The following is a 23,632-nucleotide window of genomic DNA, read 5'->3' on the forward strand; positions in this document are numbered from 1 at the left end:
TGAGCGTAGTTTAGGTAAGACAGCAAGAGCGAATTGTATACGGTGAACTTGACATTTGTAGGAAGAAAATAACGGTGGCGAGAAATTATTCCAGTAATGCTGGACAGCTTTGCGATTCATGACTTACGTGGTCATCCCAGCTCAACAGATTATTAAAAATTACTTTAAAAATTTTGATGCCATGTACAAACTGAACTCCCCACAGGACCTAACTGTATATCTTCGCGTATTTCTTTTTGTTGGACAAGATCGCCTTTGTTTTACTAACATTGATTTATAATTTATTAGCTTTTGCCCAGTTGTCGATTTCAAGTAAAGCACTACGCACTTGTTCAGTAATCTTTTGCAACCGTACTGGAAGAAAATCATAATGTAACATCACCCGCATAAATAAAAAAATTCGCTTCCGCCCATGCATGTATAACATCACTTATATGAAGACTAAGAAAAGAGACCCCAAGATGCTGCTCTGCGGAACACCCGCTATGATTTGCCTAATAGAAGAGTCATAGTTGTGAACATTGACGTTCTGAAGGCGATTTTCTAAGTATGACGTAAAAAGATGAAGTATTTGTCATCAGAAGCCATAATTACTTAGCATAGCTAAAAGACGTTCGTGATTAATGTAATAAAAAGCCTGTGTGAAGTTAATGAACACACCAAGGGCATTTTTTACCTCTTCGAATCAATGATATATTCTTTTTGAACAAGCAGTGCCAACTCAGCTGATTTATTTTTTCCTGACACCATGGCATGCCTCGGTTATTATTTTGTGCTCTTAACAGAACGAAAACATACGGCTATGAATTGTTTTATTCCAATCCTTCAATGAAAAGCGGCAACACCGAGGCTCTTCGATAATTTACTATATTCTGTTTGTCACCCTTCTTAAAAAGGGCGGTTACTTTAGCCAACTGCGTAGGACGGGGTAAGACGCCAGAAAGGAGGCACAAATTGTACATATGTGTAAGAACCGGCGCCAAGATGTCTATTCCGTACTTTATCGGTCTAATTTGTAACTTCGTCGCGTCTTCCACTGTTTCTCATATTTCCGAAAAGCGTTTCTACTTCCAAGCATGTGGTTCGGGTCACATACATAGGGTCTCGGATGTATAACGTGTGTGGAATTTCCATCGCTGGTACAGTGCTGGACAAAAGTTTACGGAACGCGCGAGCGGCGTATTTTCTCTGGGCAAAGACACCCTAGCGGCGAGCGGAAGCGGGCGAGTCCATTCGTTCAGAGGGATGGAAGAGTGCGCTTGTGGCGACTCGCCGTGGTAGCAGTGGTAACTTTGCTTCTGAGTGTAACGAACGCCAAATGGTTTCGTTTTCGGTCTACTGCACCGAGCACGATTGGCTATCGCGGGAAGGAAGTCTCTCCGCTATCGGAGAGATAACAGGGCGCTAAGATGAACTAAGGTGACAACGGGCTGCAGTGCCTAGTTTTTTCTTTTTTTTATTAGACAAAAACAGAAGAAAAGAGCGTGTATCCTTGAACACACACATACACACACACAAAAAAGGCGGGGGAGACGATACTGTTCAATACTTTGTCGGCCCCCATTTCGCAGCAATAACTGAGGCCATGCGCACAGGAAGGGAAGCGTAAAGTCGACGGACAAGGTCCACGTCTTCACGTAGCAAGGATCACTCTGCTTCTATAAATTCCCAGAGTGCGTCCTTGCTCCTTGTAGGCGTCCGTCTCTTGCTGATCCTATAACTTCAGGATGCCCCAGACGTTTTCGATTATGTTTAAGTGCGAGCTCTGCGCAGGCCATGTCAGCTGCATTACGCTGAGGTCGTCGAGAGGACGCTGCTCCACTATGCTCTGGATGGGCCGTTCCTGCATGGGTGCTACCATTACCAGCATGATGGCAGCTCCGTCCATCGTAGTAAAACTGTCCAACGCCTTCTCGACGACCTCAGCGTAATGCAGCTGACAATGCCTGCGCAGAGCCCGTACTTAAACATAATCGAAAACGTCTGGGGCATCCTGAAGAATAGGATGAGCAAGAGGCGGACGCCTACAAGGAGCGAGGACGCACTGTGCGAATTTATAGAAGCAGAGTGGTCCTTGGTACGTGAAGACGTGGACGTTGTCCGTCGACTATACGCTTCCCTTCCTGTGCGCATGGCCTCAGTTATTGCTGCGAAAGGGGGGTCGACAAGGTATTGACACTATCGCTTCCCCCGCCTCTTTGTGTGTATGTGTTCAAGGGTACACGCCCTTTTCTTCTGTGTTTGCCTAATGATAATAAAAAAAGAAAATACTAGGCACTGCAGCCCGTTGTCACCTCAGTTCATCTTAGCGCCCTGTTATCTCTCCGATAGCGGAGAGACTTCCTTCCCGCGATAGCCACTCGCGCTCGGTGCAGTAGACCGAAAACGAAACCATTTTGGCGTTCGTTACACTGGAAATCAAAGTTACCACTACTACCACGGAGGGTCGCCACAAGCGCACTCTTCCATCCCTCTGAGCGAGTGGACTCGCCCGCTTCCGCTCGCCGCTAGGGTGTCTCTGCCACGAGAAAATACGCCGCTCGCGCGTTCCGTAAACTTTTGTCCAGCACTGTACGTTGCCTTCATATTGTCGATTCACAAAGTGTTCATTAACTGTCTTACTATTAGCAATGACTTCTTCTGGAACACTGGTATGTTGTGAGCGAAGAATAATTGTGTTTATTTTCTCACATAGCTTTCATATATTGATTTATTGATTCATTCGTGCCCATTGCCGTTACAGAATTCAGAAACCCGTTGGTAATATGATTGCCTTGCCTCTTTCAGTTCTTTAGTTAACTTATCACTGTAAGCTTTATAATTTCGAGTACCAGCTGTTGTTCAAAGCGAATTCTATATAAATGGTCGGACCAAATAAAGCATATGTAAATTTCAATTTTTACATGTTTATCCTGGCTCTATAGTACCATAGTAACGCAACAGTAACTCAGCAAGCAAGAGCTTACAGCAACGGCTGTGTGCAGCTTTCTGATCACGTACAGGCAGAGCTTTAAATTTCTACGGCTGCGAAAATCACATGAAGGCACTTCTGCACTCTGCAGCGCGAAGACTGGTCTTCTTTTTGTCCGAATCAGCGCGTAAGTCTGTCAACTGAGCAGAAATCCGACCTCACAAAGGCGTCTGTTGTGGTTTGACTGGGGCACACAGTAGAACTAGTTCACGATATGTAGAACACTTACCTGCCGCACCACCTGTGCTGCTGAAGTCTTTCTCTTTGAGCGTGTCAATGAGTCCATAGTAATCAGTATCAAGACAGGATGTTGACCAAGTATCCAATATCTGAGAGATGACCCCCGCGAACTTCTCCAGAGGCGTCTTTTCGTCATTGACATCTGTCATCATGTGACAGACACTGTTGATTGTCGTCTGCACAGAATATAATGAGTGCAATTGAAAATTGCCTTCAGTATATTTATTCCATTGCTTAAAAAAGTGGCACTGACCGGATAAAGGGTGTTGTACTGCACGACCCCAGCAATACTTTCAGCAAGATTGCTGAAAAAATATGCCAGGCTTTTCCAGTCTTCTGCGTTGAGATTCGAACACAGCCTAAAAGGGAAGCGTGGGTTACACCTCATCGTGAACGGCGATCTTATCATACTGGACGCACGAGGGACTGCTCCGAATTTCATTAGAAGATAGAGACGCAGCCCACAGGCCTAGACGCAATTTAATGATTAAACTTCATTTCATAAAATACTCCAGAGTCTGCTTTACCGCACGTTCAGACTGCACACCGAGCCCACCGTACCCACCGACATCCCACCCACAGTACTCATCTCATTATCGTCTGTTTATGTGTATGTACACCTATACTTCTTTTCTTTCATTTTTCTCATATAGAGTCGTCAAGCGCTCTCTATAAGTTCTCCGGTGTTAGTGCAGCTTAGTTGAAAAGTTCGCAGGTAGCGTCAAGTTCCTTACGAAGGCAGCGCCTCGTGTGTGTCGTAAGACGGAACTACATCGATCAGTCGATCGATTAATTGATTGAAAACAGAAAAAATATGGAGATGTGAGTCCCGACAAAGTCCGCACACACAGACTGCTCCAAGGCACGTAAGTACAAGAGAAACGAAAAATAAGAATTCGAGGCTTTATGTTATTCGATTACTGTGAGAAAAAAGAGAAACATTACAAATAGACCTCCACGATGTCCAAGAGTCATTAAGAAAAAGACAAGCATGGGCCAATTAATGAATGAGTCCATTTAACGAGACAGTAGTTCAAAAGTCTGTATATCAAATTACAGCAAAGGCTCTCAACGCACTCCGCAATATACTATATTCCTAGAACAGTAGCCGAAGAGCTTTAAATTTACTAAAAGCAGGAGATTAGCAGGACCCAATGAAATTAAGAGCCACGTGCATGGCACGTAAGCCGGTCGGAGGTGCTGACGTGAGGTGTGATAGGCATGCAGTTCTCTGCGACGTTCAGCTCAAGAAGTATATATATATATATATATATATAGATACTCATGGAACGATGCGGCAGCACCAGAGGACACGTGTTTCGCCGTGTTTGCGGCTCGTCGGCCCTGGGTAGCTGCGCATCGTTCCGAATTGGCGAACCAGGGGTCACTCAGCGAGCGATATACACCTGGGAGGGTGACTGGGCACTCCTCAATGCCACAGTGCAAGCCAGTGAATTGTAATGCAGAAAAAAAAGCCATCAAAGAAACAAATAAATGATACTAGACGTGTTTGAAATTCAAACTTACAGATTAACATGGCTTCTATGGCTGCACGCAGAGAAACAGATACTCATGGAACGATGCGGCAGCACCAGAGGACACGTGTTTCGCCGTGTTTGCGGCTCGTCGGCCCTGGGTAGCTGCGCATCGTTCCGAATTGGCGAACCAGGGGTCACTCAGCGAGCGATATACACCTGGGAGGGTGACTGAGCACTCCTCAATGCCACAGTGCAAGCCAGTGAATTGTAATGCAGAAAAAAAAAGCCATCAAAGAAACAAATAAATGATACTAGACGTGTTTGAAATTCAAACTTACAGATTAACATGGCTTCTATGGCTGCACGCAGAGAAACAGATACTCATGGAACGATGCGGCAGCACCAGAGGACACGTGTTTCGCCGTGTTTGCGGCTCGTCGGCCCTGGGTAGCTGCGCATCGTTCCGAATTGGCGAACCAGGGGTCACTCAGCGAGCGATATACACCTGGGAGGGTGACTGAGCACTCCTCAATGCCACAGTGCAAGCCAGTGAATTGTAATGCAGAAAAAAAAGCCATCAAAGAAACAAATAAATGATACTAGACGTGTTTGAAATTCAAACTTACAGATTAACATGGCTTCTATGGCTGCACGCAGAGAAACAGATTCTCAGAAACAGAGAAATTCACTGGCTTGCACTGTGGCATTGAGGAGTGCTCAGTCACCCTCCCAGGTGTATATCGCTCGCTGAGTGACCCCTGGTTCGCCAATTCGGAACGATGCGCAGCTACCCAGGGCCGACGAGCCGCAAACACGGCGAAACACGTGTCCTCTGGTGCTGCCGCATCGTTCCATGAGTATCTGTTTCTCTGCGTGCAGCCATAGAAGCCATGTTAATCTGTAAGTTTGAATTTCAAACACGTCTAGTATCATTTATTTGTTTCTTTGATGGCTTTTTTTTCTGCATTACAATTCACTGGCTTGCACTGTGGCATTGAGGAGTGCTCAGTCACCCTCCCAGGTGTATATCGCTCGCTGAGTGACCCCTGGTTCGCCAATTCGGAACGATGCGCAGCTACCCAGGGCCGACGAGCCGCAAACACGGCGAAACACGTGTCCTCTGGTGCTGCCGCATCGTTCCATGAGTATCTGTTTCTCTGCGTGCAGCCATAGAAGCCATGTTAATCTGTAAGTTTGAATTTCAAACACGTCTAGTATCATTTATTTGTTTCTTTGATGGCTTTTTTTTCTGCATTACAATTCACTGGCTTGCACTGTGGCATTGAGGAGTGCTCAGTCACCCTCCCAGGTGTATATCGCTCGCTGAGTGACCCCTGGTTCGCCAATTCGGAACGATGCGCAGCTACCCAGGGCCGACGAGCCGCAAACACGGCGAAACACGTGTCCTCTGGTGCTGCCGCATCGTTCCATGAGTATCTGTTTCTCTGCGTGCAGCCATAGAAGCCATGTTAATCTGTAAGTTTGAATTTCAAACACGTCTAGTATCATTTATTTGTTTCTTTGATGGCTTTTTTTTCTGCATTACAATTCACTGGCTTGCACTGTGGCATTGAGGAGTGCTCAGTCACCCTCCCAGGTGTATATCGCTCGCTGAGTGACCCCTGGTTCGCCAATTCGGAACGATGCGCAGCTACCCAGGGCCGACGAGCCGCAAACACGGCGAAACACGTGTCCTCTGGTGCTGCCGCATCGTTCCATGAGTATCTGTTTCTCTGCGTGCAGCCATAGAAGCCATGTTAATCTGTAAGTTTGAATTTCAAACACGTCTAGTATCATTTATTTGTTTCTTTGATGGCTTTTTTTTCTGCATTACAATTCACTGGCTTGCACTGTGGCATTGAGGAGTGCTCAGTCACCCTCCCAGGTGTATATCGCTCGCTGAGTGACCCCTGGTTCGCCAATTCGGAACGATGCGCAGCTACCCAGGGCCGACGAGCCGCAAACACGGCGAAACACGTGTCCTCTGGTGCTGCCGCATCGTTCCATGAGTATCTGTTTCTCTGCGTGCAGCCATAGAAGCCATGTTAATCTGTAAGTTTGAATTTCAAACACGTCTAGTATCATTTATTTGTTTCTTTGATGGCTTTTTTTCTGCATTACAATTCACTGGCTTGCACTGTGGCATTGAGGAGTGCTCAGTCACCCTCCCAGGTGTATATCGCTCGCTGAGTGACCCCTGGTTCGCCAATTCGGAACGATGCGCAGCTACCCAGGGCCGACGAGCCGCAAACACGGCGAAACACGTGTCCTCTGGTGCTGCCGCATCGTTCCATGAGTATCTGTTTCTCTGCGTGCAGCCATAGAAGCCATGTTAATCTGTAAGTTTGAATTTCAAACACGTCTAGTATCATTTATTTGTTTCTTTGATGGCTTTTTTTTCTGCATTACAATTCACTGGCTTGCACTGTGGCATTGAGGAGTGCTCAGTCACCCTCCCAGGTGTATATCGCTCGCTGAGTGACCCCTGGTTCGCCAATTCGGAACGATGCGCAGCTACCCAGGGCCGACGAGCCGCAAACACGGCGAAACACGTGTCCTCTGGTGCTGCCGCATCGTTCCATGAGTATCTGTTTCTCTGCGTGCAGCCATAGAAGCCATGTTAATCTGTAAGTTTGAATTTCAAACACGTCTAGTATCATTTATTTGTTTCTTTGATGGCTTTTTTTTCTGCATTACAATTCACTGGCTTGCACTGTGGCATTGAGGAGTGCTCAGTCACCCTCCCAGGTGTATATCGCTCGCTGAGTGACCCCTGGTTCGCCAATTCGGAACGATGCGCAGCTACCCAGGGCCGACGAGCCGCAAACACGGCGAAACACGTGTCCTCTGGTGCTGCCGCATCGTTCCATGAGTATCTGTTTCTCTGCGTGCAGCCATAGAAGCCATGTTAATCTGTAAGTTTGAATTTCAAACACGTCTAGTATCATTTATTTGTTTCTTTGATGGCTTTTTTTTTCTGCATTACAATTCACTGGCTTGCACTGTGGCATTGAGGAGTGCTCAGTCACCCTCCCAGGTGTATATCGCTCGCTGAGTGACCCCTGGTTCGCCAATTCGGAACGATGCGCAGCTACCCAGGGCCGACGAGCCGCAAACACGGCGAAACACGTGTCCTCTGGTGCTGCCGCATCGTTCCATGAGTATCTGTTTCTCTGCGTGCAGCCATAGAAGCCATGTTAATCTGTAAGTTTGAATTTCAAACACGTCTAGTATCATTTATTTGTTTCTTTGATGGCTTTTTTTTCTGCATTACAATTCACTGGCTTGCACTGTGGCATTGAGGAGTGCTCAGTCACCCTCCCAGGTGTATATCGCTCGCTGAGTGACCCCTGGTTCGCCAATTCGGAACGATGCGCAGCTACCCAGGGCCGACGAGCCGCAAACACGGCGAAACACGTGTCCTCTGGTGCTGCCGCATCGTTCCATGAGTATCTGTTTCTCTGCGTGCAGCCATAGAAGCCATGTTAATCTGTAAGTTTGAATTTCAAACACGTCTAGTATCATTTATTTGTTTCTTTGATGGCTTTTTTTTCTGCATTACAATTCACTGGCTTGCACTGTGGCATTGAGGAGTGCTCAGTCACCCTCCCAGGTGTATATCGCTCGCTGAGTGACCCCTGGTTCGCCAATTCGGAACGATGCGCAGCTACCCAGGGCCGACGAGCCGCAAACACGGCGAAACACGTGTCCTCTGGTGCTGCCGCATCGTTCCATGAGTATCTGTTTCTCTGCGTGCAGCCATAGAAGCCATGTTAATCTGTAAGTTTGAATTTCAAACACGTCTAGTATCATTTATTTGTTTCTTTGATGGCTTTTTTTTCTGCATTACAATTCACTGGCTTGCACTGTGGCATTGAGGAGTGCTCAGTCACCCTCCCAGGTGTATATCGCTCGCTGAGTGACCCCTGGTTCGCCAATTCGGAACGATGCGCAGCTACCCAGGGCCGACGAGCCGCAAACACGGCGAAACACGTGTCCTCTGGTGCTGCCGCATCGTTCCATGAGTATCTGTTTCTCTGCGTGCAGCCATAGAAGCCATGTTAATCTGTAAGTTTGAATTTCAAACACGTCTAGTATCATTTATTTGTTTCTTTGATGGCTTTTTTTTCTGCATTACAATTCACTGGCTTGCACTGTGGCATTGAGGAGTGCTCAGTCACCCTCCCAGGTGTATATCGCTCGCTGAGTGACCCCTGGTTCGCCAATTCGGAACGATGCGCAGCTACCCAGGGCCGACGAGCCGCAAACACGGCGAAACACGTGTCCTCTGGTGCTGCCGCATCGTTCCATGAGTATCTGTTTCTCTGCGTGCAGCCATAGAAGCCATGTTAATCTGTAAGTTTGAATTTCAAACACGTCTAGTATCATTTATTTGTTTCTTTGATGGCTTTTTTTTCTGCATTACAATTCACTGGCTTGCACTGTGGCATTGAGGAGTGCTCAGTCACCCTCCCAGGTGTATATCGCTCGCTGAGTGACCCCTGGTTCGCCAATTCGGAACGATGCGCAGCTACCCAGGGCCGACGAGCCGCAAACACGGCGAAACACGTGTCCTCTGGTGCTGCCGCATCGTTCCATGAGTATCTGTTTCTCTGCGTGCAGCCATAGAAGCCATGTTAATCTGTAAGTTTGAATTTCAAACACGTCTAGTATCATTTATTTGTTTCTTTGATGGCTTTTTTTTCTGCATTACAATTCACTGGCTTGCACTGTGGCATTGAGGAGTGCTCAGTCACCCTCCCAGGTGTATATCGCTCGCTGAGTGACCCCTGGTTCGCCAATTCGGAACGATGCGCAGCTACCCAGGGCCGACGAGCCGCAAACACGGCGAAACACGTGTCCTCTGGTGCTGCCGCATCGTTCCATGAGTATCTGTTTCTCTGCGTGCAGCCATAGAAGCCATGTTAATCTGTAAGTTTGAATTTCAAACACGTCTAGTATCATTTATTTGTTTCTTTGATGGCTTTTTTTTCTGCATTACAATTCACTGGCTTGCACTGTGGCATTGAGGAGTGCTCAGTCACCCTCCCAGGTGTATATCGCTCGCTGAGTGACCCCTGGTTCGCCAATTCGGAACGATGCGCAGCTACCCAGGGCCGACGAGCCGCAAACACGGCGAAACACGTGTCCTCTGGTGCTGCCGCATCGTTCCATGAGTATCTGTTTCTCTGCGTGCAGCCATAGAAGCCATGTTAATCTGTAAGTTTGAATTTCAAACACGTCTAGTATCATTTATTTGTTTCTTTGATGGCTTTTTTTTCTGCATTACAATTCACTGGCTTGCACTGTGGCATTGAGGAGTGCTCAGTCACCCTCCCAGGTGTATATCGCTCGCTGAGTGACCCCTGGTTCGCCAATTCGGAACGATGCGCAGCTACCCAGGGCCGACGAGCCGCAAACACGGCGAAACACGTGTCCTCTGGTGCTGCCGCATCGTTCCATGAGTATCTGTTTCTCTGCGTGCAGCCATAGAAGCCATGTTAATCTGTAAGTTTGAATTTCAAACACGTCTAGTATCATTTATTTGTTTCTTTGATGGCTTTTTTTTCTGCATTACAATTCACTGGCTTGCACTGTGGCATTGAGGAGTGCTCAGTCACCCTCCCAGGTGTATATCGCTCGCTGAGTGACCCCTGGTTCGCCAATTCGGAACGATGCGCAGCTACCCAGGGCCGACGAGCCGCAAACACGGCGAAACACGTGTCCTCTGGTGCTGCCGCATCGTTCCATGAGTATCTGTTTCTCTGCGTGCAGCCATAGAAGCCATGTTAATCTGTAAGTTTGAATTTCAAACACGTCTAGTATCATTTATTTGTTTCTTTGATGGCTTTTTTTTCTGCATTACAATTCACTGGCTTGCACTGTGGCATTGAGGAGTGCTCAGTCACCCTCCCAGGTGTATATCGCTCGCTGAGTGACCCCTGGTTCGCCAATTCGGAACGATGCGCAGCTACCCAGGGCCGACGAGCCGCAAACACGGCGAAACACGTGTCCTCTGGTGCTGCCGCATCGTTCCATGAGTATCTGTTTCTCTGCGTGCAGCCATAGAAGCCATGTTAATCTGTAAGTTTGAATTTCAAACACGTCTAGTATCATTTATTTGTTTCTTTGATGGCTTTTTTTTTTCTGCATTACAATTCACTGGCTTGCACTGTGGCATTGAGGAGTGCTCAGTCACCCTCCCAGGTGTATATCGCTCGCTGAGTGACCCCTGGTTCGCCAATTCGGAACGATGCGCAGCTACCCAGGGCCGACGAGCCGCAAACACGGCGAAACACGTGTCCTCTGGTGCTGCCGCATCGTTCCATGAGTATCTGTTTCTCTGCGTGCAGCCATAGAAGCCATGTTAATCTGTAAGTTTGAATTTCAAACACGTCTAGTATCATTTATTTGTTTCTTTGATGGCTTTTTTTTCTGCATTACAATTCACTGGCTTGCACTGTGGCATTGAGGAGTGCTCAGTCACCCTCCCAGGTGTATATCGCTCGCTGAGTGACCCCTGGTTCGCCAATTCGGAACGATGCGCAGCTACCCAGGGCCGACGAGCCGCAAACACGGCGAAACACGTGTCCTCTGGTGCTGCCGCATCGTTCCATGAGTATCTGTTTCTCTGCGTGCAGCCATAGAAGCCATGTTAATCTGTAAGTTTGAATTTCAAACACGTCTAGTATCATTTATTTGTTTCTTTGATGGCTTTTTTTTCTGCATTACAATTCACTGGCTTGCACTGTGGCATTGAGGAGTGCTCAGTCACCCTCCCAGGTGTATATCGCTCGCTGAGTGACCCCTGGTTCGCCAATTCGGAACGATGCGCAGCTACCCAGGGCCGACGAGCCGCAAACACGGCGAAACACGTGTCCTCTGGTGCTGCCGCATCGTTCCATGAGTATCTGTTTCTCTGCGTGCAGCCATAGAAGCCATGTTAATCTGTAAGTTTGAATTTCAAACACGTCTAGTATCATTTATTTGTTTCTTTGATGGCTTTTTTTTCTGCATTACAATTCACTGGCTTGCACTGTGGCATTGAGGAGTGCTCAGTCACCCTCCCAGGTGTATATCGCTCGCTGAGTGACCCCTGGTTCGCCAATTCGGAACGATGCGCAGCTACCCAGGGCCGACGAGCCGCAAACACGGCGAAACACGTGTCCTCTGGTGCTGCCGCATCGTTCCATGAGTATCTGTTTCTCTGCGTGCAGCCATAGAAGCCATGTTAATCTGTAAGTTTGAATTTCAAACACGTCTAGTATCATTTATTTGTTTCTTTGATGGCTTTTTTTTCTGCATTACAATTCACTGGCTTGCACTGTGGCATTGAGGAGTGCTCAGTCACCCTCCCAGGTGTATATCGCTCGCTGAGTGACCCCTGGTTCGCCAATTCGGAACGATGCGCAGCTACCCAGGGCCGACGAGCCGCAAACACGGCGAAACACGTGTCCTCTGGTGCTGCCGCATCGTTCCATGAGTATCTGTTTCTCTGCGTGCAGCCATAGAAGCCATGTTAATCTGTAAGTTTGAATTTCAAACACGTCTAGTATCATTTATTTGTTTCTTTGATGGCTTTTTTTTCTGCATTACAATTCACTGGCTTGCACTGTGGCATTGAGGAGTGCTCAGTCACCCTCCCAGGTGTATATCGCTCGCTGAGTGACCCCTGGTTCGCCAATTCGGAACGATGCGCAGCTACCCAGGGCCGACGAGCCGCAAACACGGCGAAACACGTGTCCTCTGGTGCTGCCGCATCGTTCCATGAGTATCTGTTTCTCTGCGTGCAGCCATAGAAGCCATGTTAATCTGTAAGTTTGAATTTCAAACACGTCTAGTATCATTTATTTGTTTCTTTGATGGCTTTTTTTTCTGCATTACAATTCACTGGCTTGCACTGTGGCATTGAGGAGTGCTCAGTCACCCTCCCAGGTGTATATCGCTCGCTGAGTGACCCCTGGTTCGCCAATTCGGAACGATGCGCAGCTACCCAGGGCCGACGAGCCGCAAACACGGCGAAACACGTGTCCTCTGGTGCTGCCGCATCGTTCCATGAGTATCTGTTTCTCTGCGTGCAGCCATAGAAGCCATGTTAATCTGTAAGTTTGAATTTCAAACACGTCTAGTATCATTTATTTGTTTCTTTGATGGCTTTTTTTTCTGCATTACAATTCACTGGCTTGCACTGTGGCATTGAGGAGTGCTCAGTCACCCTCCCAGGTGTATATCGCTCGCTGAGTGACCCCTGGTTCGCCAATTCGGAACGATGCGCAGCTACCCAGGGCCGACGAGCCGCAAACACGGCGAAACACGTGTCCTCTGGTGCTGCCGCATCGTTCCATGAGTATCTGTTTCTCTGCGTGCAGCCATAGAAGCCATGTTAATCTGTAAGTTTGAATTTCAAACACGTCTAGTATCATTTATTTGTTTCTTTGATGGCTTTTTTTTCTGCATTACAATTCACTGGCTTGCACTGCGGCATTGAGGAGTGCTCAGTCACCCTCCCAGGTGTATATCGCTCGCTGAGTGACCCCTGGTTCGCCAATTCGGAACGATGCGCAGCTACCCAGGGCCGACGAGCCGCAAACACGGCGAAACACGTGTCCTCTGGTGCTGCCGCATCGTTCCATGAGTATCTGTTTCTCTGCGTGCAGCCATAGAAGCCATGTTAATCTGTAAGTTTGAATTTCAAACACGTCTAGTATCATTTATTTGTTTCTTTGATGGCTTTTTTTTCTGCATTACAATTCACTGGCTTGCACTGCGGCATTGAGGAGTGCTCAGTCACCCTCCCAGGTGTATATCGCTCGCTGAGTGACCCCTGGTTCGCCAATTCGGAACGATGCGCAGCTACCCAGGGCCGACGAGCCGCAAACACGGCGAAACACGTGTCCTCTGGTGCTGCCGCATCGTTCCATGAGTATCTGTTTCTCTGCGTGCAGCCATAGAAGCCATGTTAATCTGTAAGTTTGAATTTCAAACACGTCTAGTATCATTTATTTGTTTCTTTGATGGCTTTTTTTTCTGCATTACAATTCACTGGCTTGCACTGTGGCATTGAGGAGTGCTCAGTCACCCTCCCAGGTGTATATCGCTCGCTGAGTGACCCCTGGTTCGCCAATTCGGAACGATGCGCAGCTACCCAGGGCCGACGAGCCGCAAACACGGCGAAACACGTGTCCTCTGGTGCTGCCGCATCGTTCCATGAGTATCTGTTTCTCTGCGTGCAGCCATAGAAGCCATGTTAATCTGTAAGTTTGAATTTCAAACACGTCTAGTATCATTTATTTGTTTCTTTGATGGCTTTTTTTTCTGCATTACAATTCACTGGCTTGCACTGTGGCATTGAGGAGTGCTCAGTCACCCTCCCAGGTGTATATCGCTCGCTGAGTGACCCCTGGTTCGCCAATTCGGAACGATGCGCAGCTACCCAGGGCCGACGAGCCGCAAACACGGCGAAACACGTGTCCTCTGGTGCTGCCGCATCGTTCCATGAGTATCTGTTTCTCTGCGTGCAGCCATAGAAGCCATGTTAATCTGTAAGTTTGAATTTCAAACACGTCTAGTATCATTTATTTGTTTCTTTGATGGCTTTTTTTTCTGCATTACAATTCACTGGCTTGCACTGTGGCATTGAGGAGTGCTCAGTCACCCTCCCAGGTGTATATCGCTCGCTGAGTGACCCCTGGTTCGCCAATTCGGAACGATGCGCAGCTACCCAGGGCCGACGAGCCGCAAACACGGCGAAACACGTGTCCTCTGGTGCTGCCGCATCGTTCCATGAGTATCTGTTTCTCTGCGTGCAGCCATAGAAGCCATGTTAATCTGTAAGTTTGAATTTCAAACACGTCTAGTATCATTTATTTGTTTCTTTGATGGCTTTTTTTTCTGCATTACAATTCACTGGCTTGCACTGTGGCATTGAGGAGTGCTCAGTCACCCTCCCAGGTGTATATCGCTCGCTGAGTGACCCCTGGTTCGCCAATTCGGAACGATGCGCAGCTACCCAGGGCCGACGAGCCGCAAACACGGCGAAACACGTGTCCTCTGGTGCTGCCGCATCGTTCCATGAGTATCTGTTTCTCTGCGTGCAGCCATAGAAGCCATGTTAATCTGTAAGTTTGAATTTCAAACACGTCTAGTATCATTTATTTGTTTCTTTGATGGCTTTTTTTTCTGCATTACAATTCACTGGCTTGCACTGTGGCATTGAGGAGTGCTCAGTCACCCTCCCAGGTGTATATCGCTCGCTGAGTGACCCCTGGTTCGCCAATTCGGAACGATGCGCAGCTACCCAGGGCCGACGAGCCGCAAACACGGCGAAACACGTGTCCTCTGGTGCTGCCGCATCGTTCCATGAGTATCTGTTTCTCTGCGTGCAGCCATAGAAGCCATGTTAATCTGTAAGTTTGAATTTCAAACACGTCTAGTATCATTTATTTGTTTCTTTGATGGCTTTTTTTTCTGCATTACAATTCACTGGCTTGCACTGTGGCATTGAGGAGTGCTCAGTCACCCTCCCAGGTGTATATCGCTCGCTGAGTGACCCCTGGTTCGCCAATTCGGAACGATGCGCAGCTACCCAGGGCCGACGAGCCGCAAACACGGCGAAACACGTGTCCTCTGGTGCTGCCGCATCGTTCCATGAGTATCTGTTTCTCTGCGTGCAGCCATAGAAGCCATGTTAATCTGTAAGTCTGAATTTCAAACACGTCTAGTATCATTTATTTGTTTCTTTGATGGCTTTTTTTTCTGCATTACAATTCACTGGCTTGGACTGTGGCATTGAGGAGTGCTCAGTCACCCTCCCAGGTGTATATCGCTCGCTGAGTGACCCCTGGTTCGCCAATTCGGAACGATGCGCAGCTACCCAGGGCCGACGAGCCGCAAACACGGCGAAACACGTGTCCTCTGGTGCTGCCGCATCGTTCCATGAGTATCTGTTTCTCTGCGTGCAGCCATAGAAGCCATGTTAATCTGTAAGTTTGAATTTCAAACACGTCTAGTATCATTTATTTGTTTCTTTGATGGCTTTTTTTTCTGCATTATATATATATATATATATATATACTTTCCCTACGCCGGGCTGATGAGTCCCAAGTAGGACGAAACAGCTGTACTCGGCTGGGAGTGCACGATCAAATTGTAAACATATGCTCAACGTGCAGCCATAGAGCATTAGCTATTTTTTCCTTTTAGATATGTACTTGCTGGCTTGCACTGCGGCCTCCTCAGGTGGCGCTGTCACCGTGGAACATTGATGTCTCGCCGAGACGCACTGTTAGTGCCGACCAAGATCGTGTCATTTCCCTACGCCGGGCTGATGAGTCCCAAGTAGGACGAAACAGCTGTACTCGGCTGGGAGTGCACGATCAAATTGTAAACATATGCTCAACGTGCAGCCATAGAGCATTAGCTATTTTTTCCTTTTAGATATGTACTTGCTGGCTTGCACTGCGGCCTCCTCAGGTGGCGCTGTCACCGTGGAACATTGATGTCTCGCCGAGACGCACTGTTAGTGCCGACCAAGATCGTGTCATTTCCCTACGCCGGGCTGATGAGTCCCAAGTAGGACGAAACAGCTGTACTCGGCTGGGAGTGCACGATCAAATTGTAAACATATGCTCAACGTGCAGCCATAGAGCATTAGCTATTTTTTTCCTTTTAGATATGTACTTGCTGGCTTGCACTGCGGCCTCCTCAGGTGGCGCTGTCACCGTGGAACATTGATGTCTCGCCGAGACGCACTGTTAGTGCCGACCAAGATCGTGTCATTTCCCTACGCCGGGCTGATGAGTCCCAAGTAGGACGAAACAGCTGTACTCGGCTGGGAGTGCACGATCAAATTGTAAATATATACATATATATACTGGATCCAAAGTGTGCTCATGCTACGTCCGTCAACATCTTGCGGTGAAGCATATCATCCAAAATGAGCTGACGAGTCAGAGCCCTTGAGACTGATTTGTTTGAAGGAAGACCAGACACGCCGATAGGCAGAACAGCTGCTTGTATAGGGCCCATGGTAGTTTCGTGTGTTCGGTAGTTAGTGCAAGCACTTGGCTTCGGGGAGGCTATGATGGGGCAATACAATTTACATGTAGCCTGATGCGGCCCGCTGGCATATGACACCCAGCAATCGTGGTAATGGCGGCGAGTTGCCAACCTCACGTAGTACGGTGTACAGGGTGTTCCACGAGGGGATGGCATTGCATCCCTAAACTACATTTCCCTAGAACCAATAGAAAATTATGACACTATTTGCAATACACTCATACATACTTTTGCCACGGATTAAGGCCGTTTGCATTCATGTCGCGCATTAATTTTGTCGCGCAAAACTGAACACCCAAGCTAGCCAAGCAAAGGTACCATTTTTTGCACCAAGTCCTATCGCCATAGCACACTATTCCAGTCAAAATCACGAGGTTGTTGGCAAGATTTTTACAAAAAATGGCAACCGAACATCCGGCGCTGGGCGAAGTATTTTCGGTGAAATTTGCGTCTGCAGAACTCTTGGTTCCGCCTTTATCGCGGCGAGCTACAAAAAACGACACAGTTGGGCACGTTTGCTTATTCAACTCTGGCAACTCAGAGTTACCCTAAGCGGGCGAAAAATAGCCAGAGTATAGGGAATGAGGTCATAGCTCTGTGGCGGGAAAAAGCCAGAGTTAGCTCCCCTGGTAACAAACCTTCTCTACTCCACTCCAAAGCAGTGTAAGCTGGAGTTATGACGTCACGCACATGCGCGTTCGACCTGGTTAGAGTTTGCTTTATAGATGAGATTTAAGTTGGGGACTAACCTCACTGAGGTACGCTAACGTAACCTAACATGGCGGTTCTTACCTTCCTCACGATGATAACCTCTGAATCCGTTAGGCTTAGCAAAGCCACATTTCTCCTGCATTAAAGAAGTGTTCCAGACAGCGGGCTTCATGTGCATATAAAAAGGGTTTTAGCCATCTCGGTAAAGGTGTACTGCAATCACATTTCTACCCAAATCAATTTTACCTTTCGGGTAGAACTGCAGAGTAGAAACTGTCGTTCTACCAACTTGAGTAGGAAACTCTACCCCCCCTTTTTCTTTGGGGGGGGGGGGCAAACGTGAGAGAGAGGAGCAAGTGAAGGGACGACACCTCTGACACCCGTGGAGGAGAAGGCGCCCGTGAATTGGCCCGAAATGGTAGAAGTACTGTCGTTCTACCAGCTTGGCTAGGAAACTATACTTTTTTTTTTCTTAGAGTGCATGCTCCCTTCGAGAGAAAGTCCGGCGGGCCGTAGAACTTAACCGTAAAAACGACATCTATGCTAGTACCATAGCTTTCTTTAAATAAAAATAATTTACACGATAAAAAAAAAAAACACCCTGTAGGTAGCCCTTTGCCTTTGTCCAACATAAGAGATGTTGACGTAGACTTGGGCAGTCGCTGTTTGCTAGAATGCTTTCAACGTGTATTCTGAAGTGACGCATAAGATATGCAAAACAGGAATATAATATCCCGTCATCTGACGTATAAGGGATCGATGTCAATCTAAAGTGCACTGGTAGTAACCACCCTTCGGGCATCACCGTGATATCGTAGATCGTATACCCAGGAGCTCTTCAGTTCGAAGATGGAATCATATACAGGGTGTCTTTTTCTTTTCGATACAGTTTTTCATTAAGAACTATAAATGCTATAGACATCCTGTTTTCACTTCCATCATCTCTGGGCCGGCGGACGTTACTGACCATCTGTTGCTCAACTGTCGAGTGACTAATTACCTAAAAAATTGTTAAATAACTTTTCAATTATAAAAGCTACAAGGTCATCCCACTGAGATCATCCGGTCCCGGAGGGTGAAAGCGCACACCAGCGCCTCTTAATTCCTGGAAAAAGATGAAAAGAAAATAGAAAATGCAACCCAAGATAAGGGCAGTCCGGATAGCGCCACCCTATGATTTCTTTGTGTTTTGTTTCCCCAAGTTAGAACTTATCTTCGGCGCATGCGGCGCTGAACTCTCTCAGATTGGGGGTGAAGGAAAAACGCGCCTCCGAATATGCGCAATGAACAAAATAAAGGAAAAATGGTGTTCTTTCACGATCTTTTTTTTTTTTTTGCGGGCGATCTATCGAACGAATTTTTGTTATGAAAACGGTAACGGTATCAGGTGACGGAAGGGACCAGATATTCTCATTGGGACAACCTTGTAGCTTTTATAATTAATAATTTAATTTAAAAAATTGAGATAACTAGTCATTCGACTGTTGAGCAACAGATGGCCAAGAACGTCCGCCGGCCAAGAGATGATAGAAGTGAAAACAGGACATCTATAGCCCTTATAGTTATTTTATGAAAAATCTGTATATAAAATAGACACCCAATATATGCCTATGACTATAGATATGCATATAGTTGTCTCTATGAGAGTCAACTATATAACGGATTGTCATACGATATATCCATGCCTCTACTCTACTCTCCACCCATCGGGGTGCACCGTGACCGAACTGGACAATTGAGACCTTCACCGTGTATCAGTTTATTGCCTATTTTGTAGATTATAATGTACTAATTGTACCATAAGGTTAGACACTTGTGCAAAACGTGACCCTCGTGAGTTGTGTGGTTATTCTTTTACAGCTACGAATACGTGAGCGTACCGGAACATCACTCTGATTTGTTGCAAGTTCTCTGGGCTGCTGACGAGAAACAACAAGTTGTTGACAGCTTTTGCGATTTGTAAGTCGCATTCTGGGTTTGAGACTGCCAAAGCTTCCCGCACAATTTTATAGTAGTCTGCAAGATAAACAACCCAAGAGTCAACCATATGTAGGAACGACCGGTGCACGGGGTGAGCAGCGCGAGACTGACCTTTGAAGTTCACCACTGCACGTAATGGTGCACTGGATGCGACAGCGCCGACAGCAAGATGAGGATACTTCAGCTTGAACCATGCCGCCAAGGATCCAGCGTACGATCCACCGAAAACAACCCACTTTCCAGTCAGCCCGTGTTCTTCTGTCATCGCGTTTCTGAAAGCTGCAACGTCTGCTAGCGCTTGATGGCTGTTCAGGTATGCCAAGTTTTCTGTAGACAGGTCTCTGTAATGAGAACTATGCGGTTAATGACAGACAATGTTGTCGGCGCATATCTTCCGGTCATATTGTTCCGAACCTATACTGTGTCAAAGGTCGCCATCGTTCCACCGAACGAGCCTCATAACACAGCAAGCATGTGAAATAACTGTGACCCCAACATTTACGCTGAAACTTTAACAAGAGGTCTCGAAAGCGTCGTTGATACAGGCAGGCTGGTCGACAAACTCAATCTTGAGATGGGGTTGTCGCCCATCGCTCAGGCTTTCTCAAGATGAAGCTTCCTGAACATCTCAAAAGACAGCGGATGAATTACTTATTCATCTTGTTACGATATTTGTTACTTACATTACTTACATTACTTATTTGTTACGATACGCTTAGCATTTCTCTGGGCATTATTCACTTCACTGTCCCTCTCCCGTTGTTTTTTAGGAGGTATGGCCTGTACAGCTTGGGACAAAAGCTTACGGAACACCGGCGTGTCGCTTTTCTCCACTTGAGTGAAAGCCTAGCGGCATACAGGAGCAAGCACACATACTGAGGTATGAATAGCGTGGCCGGACACCACTTTTTTATTCGATCTCTTCCTGAAACATAGCAGGGGGCAGCTCCGATGAAGTAATACGCCAGTGTCGTGTTTCGTAAACTTTTGTCCCAAGCCGTACGCATCGGCCTCGCGGGAATCATTTGACTTAAGTCTCACAGGAGCTTTCTAGCCGCACATGTGTCTACACGTGGCGGGCGTATACTGGGTATGTCACAATATCCCAGTGTTCAAAATCTTAGAATTCAAAATACACAATACCAAAACCCCAATTGCAATGGCAAAGCGTATGACTGACAAATCTAATAACGACCGTGTTTCAAAGTACGATATCGCTGAGGAACGTTCCAGCTTCACGTGTGTTCTATGTTCATGTTCTATGTTCGGGACTTCCCAAACTAGTGTTGCGTGTCCAAAAAATGTCAGTTGCTAGTTGAACGCCTCCGTGTGTGTTCGTCCCTGTCCCTCCGCGTTCTCAATCATGTTCTATGTTAATGTCATTTAGCGAATGGAATGCCCATTTTAGCGACAGTTAAGCTTAGCGGGGCGGACGCTCTGGAGCAACATAAAACAGAACGACGTATAGGTTAGCAGAGCACTGCCGAGGCGAGTTTGCGCCTGCAGAAAGTACACGTGAAGTGCCCCCACCCCATCCCTCACAGCCCCAGAAGCTTTTTAAACAAACAAAAGAAAACGCTCAATTGCACTGCCGAGATTGTAAAGTCAAATTTTCTTCATTCTCGCTTATACTGCCCAATCACCCTGCCACGGGCGGCTGTTTCCCCCCCCCCCCCTTAGGAACAGATGTGTTGGTTAATTATTTAAGTAATGAAAAAAGAAAACCACACACGCAAAAAGAACAAAACAAAACAAGCAGGGCCCACCTGATGAATGAGTCGTGTAAATGAAATAACAGTTCAAAGGAACGTAGACTAAATACAGCAATGACCCCCTTCACACTGCACAATTTACTTTGCCCTGGTTTGAGGAACTACACGGGTCGAACTTTGTCACTGGAGGGTAAGTACGCATCTTACTATTTTTATGCTACCGAGGTTTTAAAATCATCAATTTTCGAGGCCTACAGTGGCACCAAGCGGTGCCGGGCAGCACCATGAAATAGACGGTAAGTGACTCTTTGACCGGTTGCTCTTGTGGCGACCAGTGGACGACGATGAAGACGTGCCTCTGCTGCCGCGCGCTACTGCGCCTGCCAGCCAGCTCTACCGGCACCGTCCCTGCGTGAGGCCACAACCATCCGCCCGCTGGGTGATTCCATCATCGCCGGTCAGGACTCATGTAGGGGAACACCACCTCCTCTACATTTGGTGACCCAGACAACGAATGCTTCAGTCCCGTGTAAAATTCGGCTTTCTACCTTCCCAAATTTCACGACGACTACTATCATCGGGCAGCAACATCCGCACACCAGCTCAAGACACCAGACGATGGCGCTAGGGCACGCCTATCGTGAGCCACCGAGAACGTCTATACACCGCGGCTCGTAATAGGAGGCTATGCTCACTTCTTCTGACCCGGCACCCTTCGGCTTCAGCGCCCCGTACCGATCACGGTACGCCGTGGTCCCGAATTCTTCTCCAGGCCTCCACGTACTTTGCGGTGGCACCCCCGGCCATGACCAGCGACTGTTCAATGAGCAACACGCTCCACTACCGGTCTCGCGGTCAACGGTACGTCGCTGTCCTTACGCCCTGACGCCGCACATGTGTCAACTCTCCAACGCTTTCCGGAAGACGATCGTGGAAATGCCTCACGCTGCCTCAATCGTCCTGCTACCACTTGACACGACGCGAGATGATCACTGGCACAGCAGCACGACGCACACCACACTACATCGCCAACGAACCTCCACGCCCGCTATCCTGCCGCGCCCGCTGCCACGAGCTTGTAGAGGAGGTAACGTTCCTCTACGTGAGTTTTGACTGGCGATGATGTCCCAGCGGGCAGATATGTGTGGCCTCACGTTAGGACGGTGCCGGTAGAACTGACTGGCAGGCGCAGTGGTGCGCGCCAATAAAGGCACGTCTTCATCGTCGTCCACGGACCGCCACATCACTCCCTCCCCCCTCAGACGCGGAGCAATGTAGTGCTAGCGGTTGAGGTCCGCGTCGATTCGTGAAGAGGAGAAAGAGTGGCGACAGGTGGAACAGGGACGGCTGGAGTAGCGTCTGGTGCTCAATGGGCAAAAGTAGCGGATGGATGGTGCGGGCAAGCGCTGACCGGGTGGGTTCCAGGGGCGGGCCGAAGCAGAGTGCAGGCAGGTAGGCCGTAGTGATCAAGAGATTGCGGCGACAGAACCGCGACCGGTTCGTGAGCGGTGAGCTTGTAGTGTCGCCAAGGAGAGTGCCGGGGAAGACCATCGTGGAGTACGGGGAGACCGGGAGTAGAACTCCCTGTGGCCTCCGTGCGCGTCCCCGGTGGAATGTTGCTCCCGCGGCCTCTTGACCGCATCTGGACGAGCTGCCAGTGTCTTGTATGGAAGCCTGGTGGGAAGGCGAAGCGGGCAAGGTTCTTGGACCGCTTGCGTAGCCGATGCGGGTGGTGCGGTCGACAGCGGCGTACCGCGACCGGTATAGGAGCGTGTGGCTAGGGAACGTGCCGCTGGTGAATGCCCGAGGATGACCGTCGTAAGGCGTAAGGCGGCATGACGCAGTGAGAGTGACCATAGCGTGTTGAGAGTGGTGCGGTGCGGGAGGCGGCGTCATGATATGCCAGGTCGTTGAATGCTGAGCGAAGAGCTTCACCGCCTAGCGAGTCCTCAGAGGAACTAGGCACCGTGCCTTCAGTGATTGCTTCCCGAGTGATTCGCTGGTGGCCTGCAAATTTGGGACAGGGAGGGGCGGAATTATATCGAACATGGTGTTGTTTGTTGCGGTCACCAAATGTAGGGGAGGCGGTGTTCTTCTACATGAGTCCTGACCGGCGATGATGGAATGTCCCAGCGGGCAGATGTGCGTGGCCTCACGCTAGGACGATGTAGAACTGGCTGGCAGGCGCAGATGGCGCGCGCCAGCAAAGACACATCTTCATCGTCGTCCACGGGCCGCCACAAGCTCAAGCCGTATGCCAAGCTGTCCCTCGGCCACGTGCCGTCGTTATTCCTCTCGTCTTAGTATCGGCGCGAACCTCAACCACTCACACGCAAGCGCAGCTCCGGGTATGAGGGAGGGAGTGATGTGGCGGCTCGTGGACGACGATGAAGTCGTGCTTCCGCGGCCGCGCGCCACTGCGCCTGCCAGCCAGTTCCACCGGCACCGTCCTAGCGTAAGGCCACTAGCATCCGCCCGCTGGG

At 48.6% G+C, this 23,632-nt stretch overlaps 1 protein-coding gene across 2 annotated transcripts in view; it reads right to left on the bottom strand.

The window, feature by feature from the left end:
- Positions 1 to 23,632, bottom strand: part of LOC135385497 (putative serine protease K12H4.7) — a 60,023-nt gene that overhangs the window by 22,886 nt on the left and 13,505 nt on the right. For both annotated transcript variants that reach the window (XM_064614845.1, XM_064614844.1), the window contains 4 exons: positions 19,549 to 19,778; positions 19,338 to 19,473; positions 3,465 to 3,570; positions 3,201 to 3,387 (listed from right to left, as the gene is read on the bottom strand). In XM_064614845.1, the coding sequence (XP_064470915.1) occupies positions 3,201 to 3,387; positions 3,465 to 3,570; positions 19,338 to 19,473; positions 19,549 to 19,778 (659 nt within the window). The remainder of the gene's footprint in view (positions 1 to 3,200; positions 3,388 to 3,464; positions 3,571 to 19,337; positions 19,474 to 19,548; positions 19,779 to 23,632) is intronic.

Source organism: Ornithodoros turicata, chromosome 2, assembly GCF_037126465.1.
Source record: "Ornithodoros turicata isolate Travis chromosome 2, ASM3712646v1, whole genome shotgun sequence".
NCBI lineage: Eukaryota > Metazoa > Arthropoda > Arachnida > Ixodida > Argasidae > Ornithodoros > Ornithodoros turicata.